General features: G+C 33.4%; 1 protein-coding gene across 2 annotated transcripts in view; it reads right to left on the bottom strand.

The window, feature by feature from the left end:
• Uba6 (ubiquitin like modifier activating enzyme 6) overlaps positions 1-12901 on the bottom strand; it is a 79450-nt gene that overhangs the window by 31795 nt on the left and 34754 nt on the right. For both annotated transcript variants that reach the window (XM_055629274.1, XM_055629275.1), the window contains exons 11-17: positions 11966-12028; positions 10922-10998; positions 10305-10371; positions 6358-6501; positions 4912-4979; positions 3147-3225; positions 1727-1807 (exon numbers count right to left, since the gene is read on the bottom strand). In XM_055629274.1, the coding sequence (XP_055485249.1) occupies positions 1727-1807; positions 3147-3225; positions 4912-4979; positions 6358-6501; positions 10305-10371; positions 10922-10998; positions 11966-12028 (579 nt within the window). The remainder of the gene's footprint in view (positions 1-1726; positions 1808-3146; positions 3226-4911; positions 4980-6357; positions 6502-10304; positions 10372-10921; positions 10999-11965; positions 12029-12901) is intronic.

The raw sequence follows: 12901 nt of genomic DNA, 5'->3' as shown, positions 1-12901 counted from the left end.
TTAAAGATACTTCTCTGTATCTTTGTTTTTAAATTTAAAGCCTTTTCTATTATATGTATATATTTCTATTACCAGCAGTATTTCCCTTTTTAGTATGTCACAAGGGACTTTGTGATAGTTAATTCTTCTATGAAGTAGTTCCTTCTCTATTGCCATTAATTTTTTTTAAATTACATGTATTTTTCTGTGTATGTGTGAGCACACATGCACAAACTGTACTAGGCACATGAAGTGCGTCTCTGTGTGTATGTGTAGGTATATGTTGTATGGGCATGAATATGCCAGGGTGTGAAGACCAAAGGATAATTGTGGAAATCAGTTCTCTCCTTCTACTGGTTGGGGCCCTGGGATTAAAATAAGGTTGTCAGGCTTGGTTGAAAGCATCTTTACCTCATGAAACATCTCACCAGCCCAGAGTGCTATCTTTTAAAATGTGACTTCTCAAAGGATAATGTTTGTTCTGCCTATGTATGTGCTCTGGGTTTGTGACTGAATTTTACACCTACTGAAAGAACCTTGAAGGTTTCACAATAGGTCTGTACTTTCTATCACAGTATCTCTGCTTGAAACTTTACCCCATATAACATTGGGTACATATATGAGTATGGAACATGGGCTAAAGTTCTTATTTTCTGGTGAGTGACTTCCTTTTCTACTTAGTTTTAGACATCAAAGATAGGGGGGGAAATGTACCTGGTGCTTAACTCAAGGTTCATTTCTCTCTTAATCCTAGGTACCTGGGCATTTCTTTCCTTCTTGGGTATGAACACTCACAGTTTTGCTACAGTAAGTTTCTGTTCAGAATGACAAAGTCCTGCCCACATTACAGGCTTTATTTTGCTATTTGATGTCAGTAGGTTTTCTTCATTATAGCTTGTCCTCAACTTTAGTTACTAAAAGCACTGTGACTTTTCATACAGTTAGAAAAGTCAAGTGACCCACAAGCTTATAGTAAAAGAAGGGATTTAAAAAACAAACAACCTCCACCACAAAAAAAAAAAAGCAACCCAAAAAACAAAAAACAAACAAACAAAAAACCCAAATAACTTTTTTAAGCCAACAGAATTATGGTTTGTGGAAAACAGTATAGAAAGGCCAACCATGGATAATATGTGTACTGACCTATAGCTATGATAATGATGAATTCCTTCTAAAACTAAAACAATAAGAGAAAATGTGGATTATCATATAGTTTTTAGTTATTTATGTAGTGTCATTGTTAGTTACCAAGACAAATATATGAAGTCACTAATGAAAGTTTTTATATTAAGAGGTAAAATACCACCAATGAAAAACATTTTAAATATGACATGATTCTGCAATTAACTCAGTCTGAAGAATTTTAACTTTACACCAAGTATGTGGTATTCCCACTGTTTGAAAGTAACCAATAAAACTGTACGAGTACTCTGCAACATTCTAATGCCATCTCTCATGATAATATTTAATTAAAAATGAATAGTATAACAAGAATAGCATGGTTTTCAGTTTGCAAAACTATGATAACAAAGGTTCCTTTCCAATTTGATCATAATGGTAACTACAAGAAGACTGACAGTTTCAGTTTTAGGGAATTACAGAGTTAAGAACTGAGGAACAGAGAATCTGTCACTTAAAAGTGACCAGAAGTAAATTAGAACCTTCCAATTTGTGGTTTAATGATCTACCTGAAAACCAGGCTGGTCTACGTAAAATATAAATGTTAAACTCTTAAAAGACATCTTACCATTCCTTTCTCTCTGTTTGTACCAACACCTAGTAATGCCAAATTTTTTAACATTTCACAGCCTATGGCACCACATCCTACCTATCGAAGAGAAAGAGAATAAATTTTAGATAATAAAACTACAACTTCTCATTTACCAAAGAATTTCATTGTAATTTTCTTCAAATGCTATAACAATAAATACTATTTTTCAAAAGATGACCATTTGTGATTCACTTGGGATACATTTTACTTTTACAGGTTTCATAACATCTTATAAGTGTCTTAATTAAAGAAAAATAGTACAAAACAAAGAAAATATAGTATATATGATTTCTTTAAACAGAAAATATATGAAGATTCCTAGCAACAGCTGAACACAGAGATCATTTCTTACAGATGATAGAAAACAATGCAAGAAGAAAAAACAAAAACCATAAAACCCAAGCCCAGAACTAGGTAATATGAAAAGTCTTAACTTTTAGACATCTTTTAGGTTACCTAAAAGGCAGAAGTATGTCTAAGATAATTCTACTAAGAATTTTCAGTAAAACAGAGATTTGAAACTAATTGTAAGAGGTTCCATATACATGCAAAAATCTCAATAGCAACTGTTAATATTTAAAATACTACTTTTCAAAAATGATTACTAAAAACAAAGAATATATTTTAGGCTGGCCAACAACATTTTATGCTCTTGAGAAAAATTTCTCTTGAAATATACAAAGACATTTAAAAAAGAGAATACACTTACTCATTTCTTAATTCAGTGATAAGGAAAAAAACCCCACATTTTAAAAGCATTTCTAGAGAATCATTTAATGTTGAAAATTATATTCATGATTTATTTTGAAATACATAAATTTTTCAGATCCTGAATTGGCTAACTTTCCTGTAAAGGGTCAGACAGTAGATATTTTAAGCTCTGGAGGCTGTATGATTTATCAGTTACTCATTTAGAGCAAGTTGACTTTAAAAAATGCAGAGACTGATAATCAACCAAGGACCATGCATGGAGATGACCTAGACACCTGCTCAGATGTAGCCCATAGGCTGCTCAGTCTCCATATGGGTTCCTAGTTAAGGGGAACAGGGGCAGTCAGTGGCATAAACTCAGTTACCTGCTCTTTGATACCTCCCCCTGGTGAGGTGGCCTTACTAGGCCACAGAGAAAGAATATTCAGGCAGTCCTGATGAGACCTGATAGGCTAGGGTTAGATAATAGGGTAGGAGGACCTCCCCTATCAGTGGACTAGGGAGGGACATGAGGGGAAAAGGGAGGTAGGGTGTTACCCAGAGGAGATGAAGGAGGGGATTACAGCCAGGATACAACATGAATAAATTGTAATAAATAAGTTAATAATAATAGAAACAAAAAAATAACTTGACATTCAACAACAGTTTAAACATACTACTTATTCTTGTCCTTATTCACACTTACTAAGAAGATATTCAGATTGTGTAGCTTCTGACACAATGTATTTCCAATGCAGGCTCGTAAGGCATCATATCTATCTCCTCTGAAGAAACATTTACCAAGAAAACAGAGATATAAAAAACAAACAAACCACTTTGTTATTGTTAATAACAATTTAACATTGTACTTTAAAGCAGAATATACTCAAGAGTTTCCTCAACCCTTCATACCCTTAAACAAAGAACTATGACTAATGATTGCTAAGGAGAGAATCAGCTTTGAGAGATGAGCCCCTAATTGGTTATCTAATACAAAGCAGACAGTCCCGAGATAACTGGACTCAGCAGACTCCATTTATGTATATATATGAACAAAATAATAAAAAAGAAGCCATAATTTTGAGACGGAGTTGGGGAACATGGGAAAGGTTGGAAGAAGGACAAGGAAGGGAGAACTGATATAATTATATTTTAATTAAACCTTTAAAAAAAAACTTTTCTTCAGTTCATGAGAACTGCTATCTTCTTTGAAAGAGAAAAGACCCTACTAATATCCAAATGACTTAAGTGAAGATGACTTTAGATTATGATAGCTCAAGGGATTAATTACAAGATCAGAAATGGATGCTTGAAACTCTGTTCGATACTGATTCCTAAGTACACTAAATTTTATCCTATATATACATATGTAAACTTATGACACTGTGGTAATAACTTTTGCAGGCTGAGATAACAAAGGAAAATTAGCAAACTTCTTTCCTGTTATTTGCAATTTTATGGTTAGATTACTTTTTTTTAAAATTTATTTTTAAAGTTAGTTTGGCTTAGTTGTTTTTGTTGTGTTGAGACAGGGTCTTCCTTATGCTGCCAGATTTGTCTTGAACTCTTTTTGCAACCTGGCTTCACTACCTGCATGAACACCATGTCTGGCTCGATCTACCAGATTTTTACAGCCTCAGAATACAATTATTTTTCATATTCTTAGATTAAAAATATTCACTTTTTCATATAAAAAGTTTTTTTTTACTCTCTTCTCCTTGACATATTATTACCACCAGCATCATTTCTATTGCATCTGAATTATACTGTTAAGTAACAACTTTAAAGTTTACTTTGAACACAGGAAATTCTTATACAAATGGAGATGTCTGAAGGATTAACAGGCAAAGATTCACATCCCAAGAACAACAGTGAGCGATGTCATCATTCTAGATCCAATTACATTCAATTGAATTTATCAACAGTTTATTTCTGTACTTTTCCATTTTGAATATTTTGATACTTTTACACATAATAAAATCTAAGAAAGTTAAACTGCAGATAATGAGCGACTATGATATTCAAGAAAAAAGATTTCTAAGATTATAATATTTTTAAAAAGTTCTTAATGAAATCTATTGGAATGATTTGGACTTATTACCTCATTTAAAATAAAGGCATAACTCTGGGTTATGTGATTTTTCTGGAATAATGAGATCTCTAAAGTTTTAACTGATTTTGAAAAAAGATTTATGGTCTCACGTGGAAAATGATTTATTTAAAAAAAATTATGTACAGCAATCTTTTCCACTAATATTAAGACCCTTGAATGCTACTCATCTCATGCAAACAATCTGAAACTGTGTATCACTACACATACAGTGTAATGAGACACTGTAATATTTAAACAGTAGGTAGACAAGAAACAAGTCAAGAAGTAACATGTCAGGTGGAAAGACATTTACACAAAGTTATTCAATAACTGCTTCTTAAAGAGATACTAAGAAAACCTAAGAGAATTTTGGCATTACCTTGGGAGAAACTCTTCATGCCCAGGATTGCCTAGGGATCTGACAGTATCTGCTGCTTCAAGAAACAACTTAAAGAAAAGATTAAAAGCATAACTATCATAGAAGGGGAGGAGGACCTCTCCTCTCAGTGGACTAGGGAAGGGGCATAGAAGGAGAAGTGGGAGGGAGAGTAGGATTAGGAGGAGGTAAGGGAGGGGACCATAGCTGGGATACAAAGTGAATAAATTGTCATAAATAATAAAATAATAATAATAATAAAAAAAGGTTACATTTAAAACCTAAATCACTAAAACCATTTTAATTTTTCTCTTGTAGTTATTTAAGAATTGTGTAAAGAGATTGCAAAAATGGCAATTCAATATGAAATATTAGAATAATGTTCATAATACATATTCTTAAAAAACTGTGAAACCTGAAAGAACTAATTAAAAGGTATGTAATTTATTCATGTCAGTTAACCATCCTAAGGATAGTTTTTATTTTATTTTTTTAATTTTCAGGGATTTTACTTCAAAATCTGTTTCATAACTATAGAAAACCTTTGGGAGTTCCATTCAATTTAGTTACATTTGAATAAACAGTATGATTCGCTTGAGAAGAAAATATTTAGTCTGGACTTCTTTTCCACCTGGATATATTTTATGCCATCTTTAACCACATACATAATTATTGAAGAAAAGATCCAGGAAGAGTTTCAACATTTTTAGTACAAAAAAAGAGTTTGCTGAATTTAATAATAATTGAAAGAAGCCAGTCTTACTCATATTTTCATTTAAATAATTTGTTTTAAATTTGGACATAACCAATGATTAAACCTTTGTAACATAATATATTTCATATCATGTTAATAGGTGAAACTAAGCCAACTTCTACCAATCACCTTGTAATGTGTTTAAAATAATTTAGTAGAAAAATGGTATTATGTGGGTGTAATGCTATATTCAAAATCAACTCAAAATAAAAAGACCTGAATGATGTGTGTAGATTTCCTGTCATTTATTTTCCTTCATGTAACAAATATGAGTGTTTTTAATTCTTGTGATGCTCTCAAACTTTTATCTTTCCTATATTCTCCATCTTATGGCGATATCAGGAATTAAACATGAAGATTCATGATGACAAAATTTCTACAGCATAATTTTAAGAGCTCCGAGAGCCCCCAAAATGCTAAGCTAATTGTACTAAAGAAAGACTGTAGCATAGAAAATAAGTTATTTTTATCTTATGTGGTAGGAACATCTGAGAGAACAACTGGGATATATCCTAATAGACAAAATAAATGTTCCTGTTAGTTCCAATTAAAGAATTAAGTTACTGAATTTCAATTACAGAATTAAGTTACTTACCCTTTTCTTTTCTAATATATTTATAGCAGGCTATAATTAATAACATTCATTTTATGGATGGACTACTAAATTTAAAGAAAGAGGAAAATACTGAACTAACCCATTGGCACAAAGGGGAAAACTTCCCTGTAACAGCTTTTAATACTTCTTGGCTGGCAACACCTCCCACTGCTGCAGCAAGGGGGGTTAAAAAGCCTTGAGCAGTCCACGAGAGCAGGTGCACAATGTCAGCATTCACTTCAGGCTAAAACACAAACCACAGACAATAGTGATACTAACAGTATTCACACAGTACCTGTGACTTCAACGACTAAGTATCAATATTTTTAAAACTTAAACTTCTAAAAATCAAACCAACCCAAACTACATTTCCTTCCTAAATAAAAATGTCTTAATCTCATGATTAAAACAATTTGTATGTTCCCTTAAGCACCTTTTTAATATACTAGTCTCAGTTTAATTTTGCATCTGTGACTGTAGTCTGGACTGTCACTTAAAAGTAAAATGAGTATCTGGAATTCAGAGAAAGCAACTTAATATACCTCCCTCCCCCTTTTATGGAGACAAGGTTTCTTTATGTAGCCTTGGCTGTCCTGGAACTCACTCTGTAAAACAGATTAGCCTTGAAATCACTTGTCTACTATTACTAGGGGTTTAATTAATATTTACAATTGAGTTTTTTTTTTTTTTTACTTTGTATATCTGGTTTGGTCTTGAATTGTTATTGTCACTATTACAGTCAACTCTCCTTGAGGAGCAGTGAGGATTAAGATCAAGAAATCATCATACATAAAGATTATCACAGAAAGCGAGAAAAAGATGTTATGTCCCAATGGTGCACAAATAATATAATGTATAAACACAAGAAATATGAAACAGCAAGACAACCAAAAACTTAACTTAAAGAAAATGAAGTGGTGCTAGAAGTAATGCAGGTCAGATGTCAGTGAAGTAGAAAACAAATAACGAAACTGAGTTGATTCTGTGAAAGGATAGATTGATTGACAGATAGAAAGAAAGAAAGATTGATAGAAAGAAGATTGACATAATGCCAAAATATCCAAAGGAAAGGGAGGAAGAAACCCAGGGTATTACAACAGCTATAACACTGAAATGCAAAAGAACAGGAAAGAAGAGTTTCTGATTAATGCTGCCAATGGAGGAGATTTCCAAGAGAGCCTAGTATTGACTAGTAATCACCTTTACACAGGAGTGGTGACCTCAGAGCAAGATTCTACCCAGATAAGCTTCCATCCTCAAAAAAAGATTAAAGAAAAGCTTGAGTAACAGAGGAAAGCCCCCAAACAAGAGAAAGCTGATGCAAATGTAATTGAACAAGGGATCAAGTTCCAGCCCCACCAAGAGGCAGAACTTGTTCTGGCTTTAGAATCAAGAACACAAGAAAGGGGTCATGGAATCTCCCTCTAAGACTAAAAAAAAGCTGTTGAAGACAGGCATGTGTCAAGGTGTGTCCCTCCATAGAGGCCCAAAAGGCCATTACATGAAGCTATGAAGGTAAAGCCTGGATTGGTTTGGAGACCTCAAAATTTTGGAGATCCCAGAGCTGCCTATCTGTCAGGGATAGCAGCAGAACAGATGTGGAAACAGCCCAAGGGAGAAAAGTGTGATGCAGTTAACAAAGTTGGAGACCTGACAAGCCATTTGACATCATACATAAAGATGCAGAATTTTGAGTTTGCCCTTCTGGTTTCCTTTCTTTTTTTGGTCCAATATTTCTCCACTATATCCCTTTCCCCACTTTCAGAATGGTAATGTATGTTCTGTGTCATTGTATGTTGGAAATATAGGAGGTTATGGTTAAGAATTGCCATTATTCTCTGAGATTTTAAAATTTGGACTTTTAAACAGTGCTGAGGCTGTAATCGATTATGGGAACTTTGAAGTTAAGCTGAATGCATTTTTGCATTATGATATGCCTAAAAGTGTATGAGGGTGCCAGGGAGATGAATGTGGTGGTCTGAATAAGAACTGCACCCATGGGCTCATATAATGATTAGTCACCAGGGAGTGGAACTGTATGAAATGATTATAAGAATTAAGAGGTGGGACCCTGGTAGATTAGGTGTGCCCTTGTTTGAGAAATTGTGTTACTGGGGGTAGGATTTGAGTTTTCAAAAGTCTATGACAGGTCTAGTCTCTCTTCCTGCTACCTGCAGATCAGGATGTACAACTTTCAGCTACTTCTCCAGTAACAGGTCTTCCTGCATGCTGCCATACTCCCTGCCATAATGGTAACATTAACTTCTAAAACTGCAAGCAAGCCCTCATTAAATGCTTTCTTTTGTGAGTTACCTTGATCATGGTGTCTCTTTACAGTAATAGAACTGTGACCAAGGTACTTACCAAAACACATATTATTCTCAAAGGAGGTAAAACATTCTGTCTTAGAGGGAAAATTCTTGTGCACAGGAAGCAAACAATTCAAAGCCTTCGGAAAATCCCTAAAACTGACAAGATTCACTAAGTCCCTAACTTCTCAGGTATATAAGCCATGAGGGCTTCTGAGAGACACTTTCAGACAAGTTGTGGCAAAGGCAGAGATCAGCTGAGCTGTGTGCAAGAGGCTCTGACCAACTGAACTTCCTATAAAGATGCTCTCAAATCTGTGGACATGGTGCAAGTTGTGCATCATACTGCTGGTCTGTAACCTGTCACTTACACTGTAAGATTTTGGTGATGCAGCTTTCTTTATTCCATTTCTGCTTCTGTAAGTAATCCCAATAAAACTCATTGGCTCACCAAAATGAATGAATGAATGAATGAATGAATGAATGAATGAATGAGAAAAATTCATAGTTGTGGATATAGCTTAGGTGTCTGCCTAGCATGCATAAAATGCACTGCAAAACTCTTAAAAATTTTAGAAAAAAAATGGGGCATAAACTATATTATAAAATTATAAACTAAGTATGACAGAATATCTGTAAAACATGTATTTGAAAAAGACTCGTGGGGCAGGGGCTGTCTCTGATATGAGATGGCTCTCTGATTACCTCCCCCTGAGGGGAGAGCAGCCTTACCAGGCCACAGAGGAAGACAATGTAGCCACTCTTGATGAGACCTGATAGACTAGGATCTGAGGGAAGGGGAGGACCTCCCTTTTCAGTGGATTGGAGGAGGGGAAAAGGTGGGGAAGAGGGAGGGAAGTGGGAATGGTAAGAGATGGAGGGGGCCACAGCCAGGATACAAAGTGAATAAACTGCAATAAGTAAAAATAAAAAAGACACATAAAACACTATAAATTTAACTATAGAACCCCTAATAATTAAAAAAGGCAAAGAATTGTACAAATGGCACACAGGCACATAAAAACATGCTCAAATGTGTTGTTATTTTAGTGAAATGTAAATCAAATATATGTAATACATTTATAAATAATAATGTGGCTACAATGAGAACACAAATACAAAGTTTTCATGAGGTTGGTACAAATGAAACCAATACAGATCTTGTGAAAATGCAAAATAGTACAGCTGCTTTGAAAACACCTAAGGTTGGACAATGTGGTGCACATCATTAATCTCAGCACTCTAAGAAATAGACAGGTGGATCTGAATTTGGGGTTGGTCTACATATATATTGAATTTTCGATCAGAGAGGGCTAACACAGTGAGAGCCTGTCTCAAAAAATAGGCAATTTCTTATAAACCGAATATCATATTTTATATCTATTATGTGAATTTGCAATGTTTCTAGGTATTTTCACAAGAGAAATAAAAATATTTATCAATCTAAAAATCTGCATGTATTTGTAGCTTTATTCATGGAACAATGTTAACATCATATAAAAAATAGCAAATAACTTAATTGACATGCTATTCTAAACTTTATATCAAATTATTTAATGAGGTGACTTAATATAATTTTATAGAAACACAAACTAAAGCAGAACAAAACCAAAGAGCTTCTTTAAAGCCACAGAATCAGTATGTAGCATAGGGGAGATCTGAATGTGCGGAAATATTAATATGTAGAACATTTATGTTATAAACTAATACTCAGCCAACCATAATTTTAAATATTCACCTTCTCTTCCAAGGTTTCACTTATAGATATTGTTAGTTTCAACAACTCATCTGAATCTTGCTGACATCTATGATTTAAAACAAAATAACTCAATTTCAATTTTTCTGAATTGCCACCAAGGTCACATTTAAAACTAAAACAGAAGATACATATATGTAAATAAGAATGTATAAAAACCCACTGGTTTACAGTATAATGTGTTTTAAGCTAACTTCAAAGTAACTGTCTTAACTGCTTTATAAATATATTACTTTAAAATCATGGTCATCTATGGTAGTGCATTAGATTTAGACTTAAACATACAAGGCAAGAACTTTTCACAATTTCTAACTTAGGCTTCTAACCTATTATATTACTGCTCACCAATTAACAGAGGTTTTAGTTTTAAAAGCTACAGATTTTAAAGTTTTTAAATATAAAAAACTCCCATGCAGTGTGATTCCATTCTTACAAACTCATCTTCCCACTTCCAAAAAAGCACCCTAAATATCATGTTTATGCAGTCTAGGAACTTAACTAGGTAATTACAAGAGGGCCGGTCACATATTTTAACCTATAATTCCTGAGACATAGTTTTCATAAAACTGTAAGTTGTTTTTAAAAACAAAAAGCATTACCTGATATTTGGCTTACGATTGTGGTTTTCCTGAAACTGATCCAAGGAAAGCATAGCTGCATGAATCTGTAAAGGTGCCTATTAATACATAAAAAATTGGCTAATATTTGTTAAGTGCTATGGACAAGGCTTAATGTTTTTAACTACTATTTAATTTCATCCATACAACAGTGTAATAGTGTGCTATTAGAAAAGTTAAATGATTTGACTTCAAGATCATAAAGTTATTTTAAGAAACATTTTCAAATGCCTAGTGTTTACTAGTGTTATTCATAAAATTTATCAGTTGAATACCAGTAACAAAATTGTACAGCTGAGTCTGGTGGCACACACTTTTAGCACCAGTACTCAGGAGGTAGTCAGGTTGATCTCTGTGAGTTCAAGGTCAGCCTGGTCTACAGAGTGAATTCCAGGGCAGCCAGGGCTATGTAGACACCATGTCTCAAAAATCTAAAACCAAAACCACCCCCAAAAAACATTTATACAATAACAACTCATCTTTTATTTGTTAGTGTTTATAAATTTGGAAACTGTTCACTTATATGTTTACTATTAAAAATCACTTCTACTGATGTAAAGTACAATATAACATATGCTTAAGGTTCTTTTTCTTGTACTATATAAAACTTTGTGGCCAGTGATGGCCTACTACCAATCCTGACCACCTGAGCTCAACCACTGACCTCCAATCCCTGGAAGCCTGCTTCCCACTACCTCTGCACATAAAATAAATAAATGTCTAATAAAACTTCACGGTTAAGATAATATTATATTACATCCCTATCTATTATTACTAAAAAATTACTTTTTAGTAAAATTAAAATTACTTATCAAAGCTAGCAAATCATTAAAATACAACTTCTTTTATTCTAACATTTTTACATCATGCATTCCCATTTTAAATCCTTCAATGTCAACTTTAAATATTGAGATAAGAGTACAACTTTAGAAGAATGATAAACCCATTTTAAGTTCTGAATCATTTACCAAACCCCATCCACCTCTCTGCTGCTGCCTCTTTCAAACCCAAAAAGTAAGTATTTACCTCAGGTTTGCTAAAATCTGCAATAAGGTACTTTGGACGTTTTATCTGCCTTTCCAGGGGTTCCTAGGAGGAGAAACAGTTTTATTTCACAGCAAATTTTGAGTGACTATTTGGCAAAACATTTAGCATAGTGGAATCAAGAGATCTTTTTCCAAGGCTGAAAATGAATGAGATTGAACTGATATGTTGTAGTTGAACTGTTCACTAATATCTCATTATTGTACCACTTGCCTTCAACAGTGACTTTAAGAGAATTACTGAAAATACATCTTCACAACCCCAAACTTTGTCCTAATGTAACAGCTACCATGTATTCTGGTATCATCAAGTAACTGAGACTAGTATGCCTGGTAAGTCTTGGGTAGATATTCTGAGTTAAAATCTGTATGGGTGTAAGGTAAGAACAGAAAGGTAAAGAAATAATAATCATCATTACATACCAACTTATTTTATGCACAAAATTATTTAATTAAACATTAGGGATGGTGCAAGAGAAAGTATACAAAAGCTGATCTTACTAGCTGCCCTACTTTAGATTTTCACTACCAATGTGAATTATGCTACATCTCAAACAAAATTTATAATAGATCAAAATTGCAATAATATGAATTAACAAATAATCGAGTAATAAAACATAACCCTATATAGCCCTTGCTACATAATCTGAAAATAAAAACTTTTTCTTAGACAGTAAATAAGTATGATAAACTTTCATTATTGAGGAGGATATAGCTCCTTTGAGGTACATCATATACCTCAATCATATACATAGACATCTAGTTATAGAACTGTATAAGCTTGTATGCATATGCCTAACTTTTGCAGTACAGATGACTGCACATACTGTGTTATCTGTATTTTTATAGTATCAGCTTGACTCTAAGTTGATTTCATTTTCTTCAAATTGTTTATAAATTAAAAATAATAACAATTTAT

This window comes from Psammomys obesus, unplaced genomic scaffold (genome assembly GCF_907164565.1).
Source record: "Psammomys obesus unplaced genomic scaffold, mPsaObe1.curated_primary_1811, whole genome shotgun sequence".
Taxonomy (NCBI): Eukaryota; Metazoa; Chordata; class Mammalia; order Rodentia; family Muridae; genus Psammomys; species Psammomys obesus.
The sequence above is the reverse complement of the archived record's forward strand: the minus strand, read 5'-3'. Positions and strand labels throughout refer to the sequence as shown.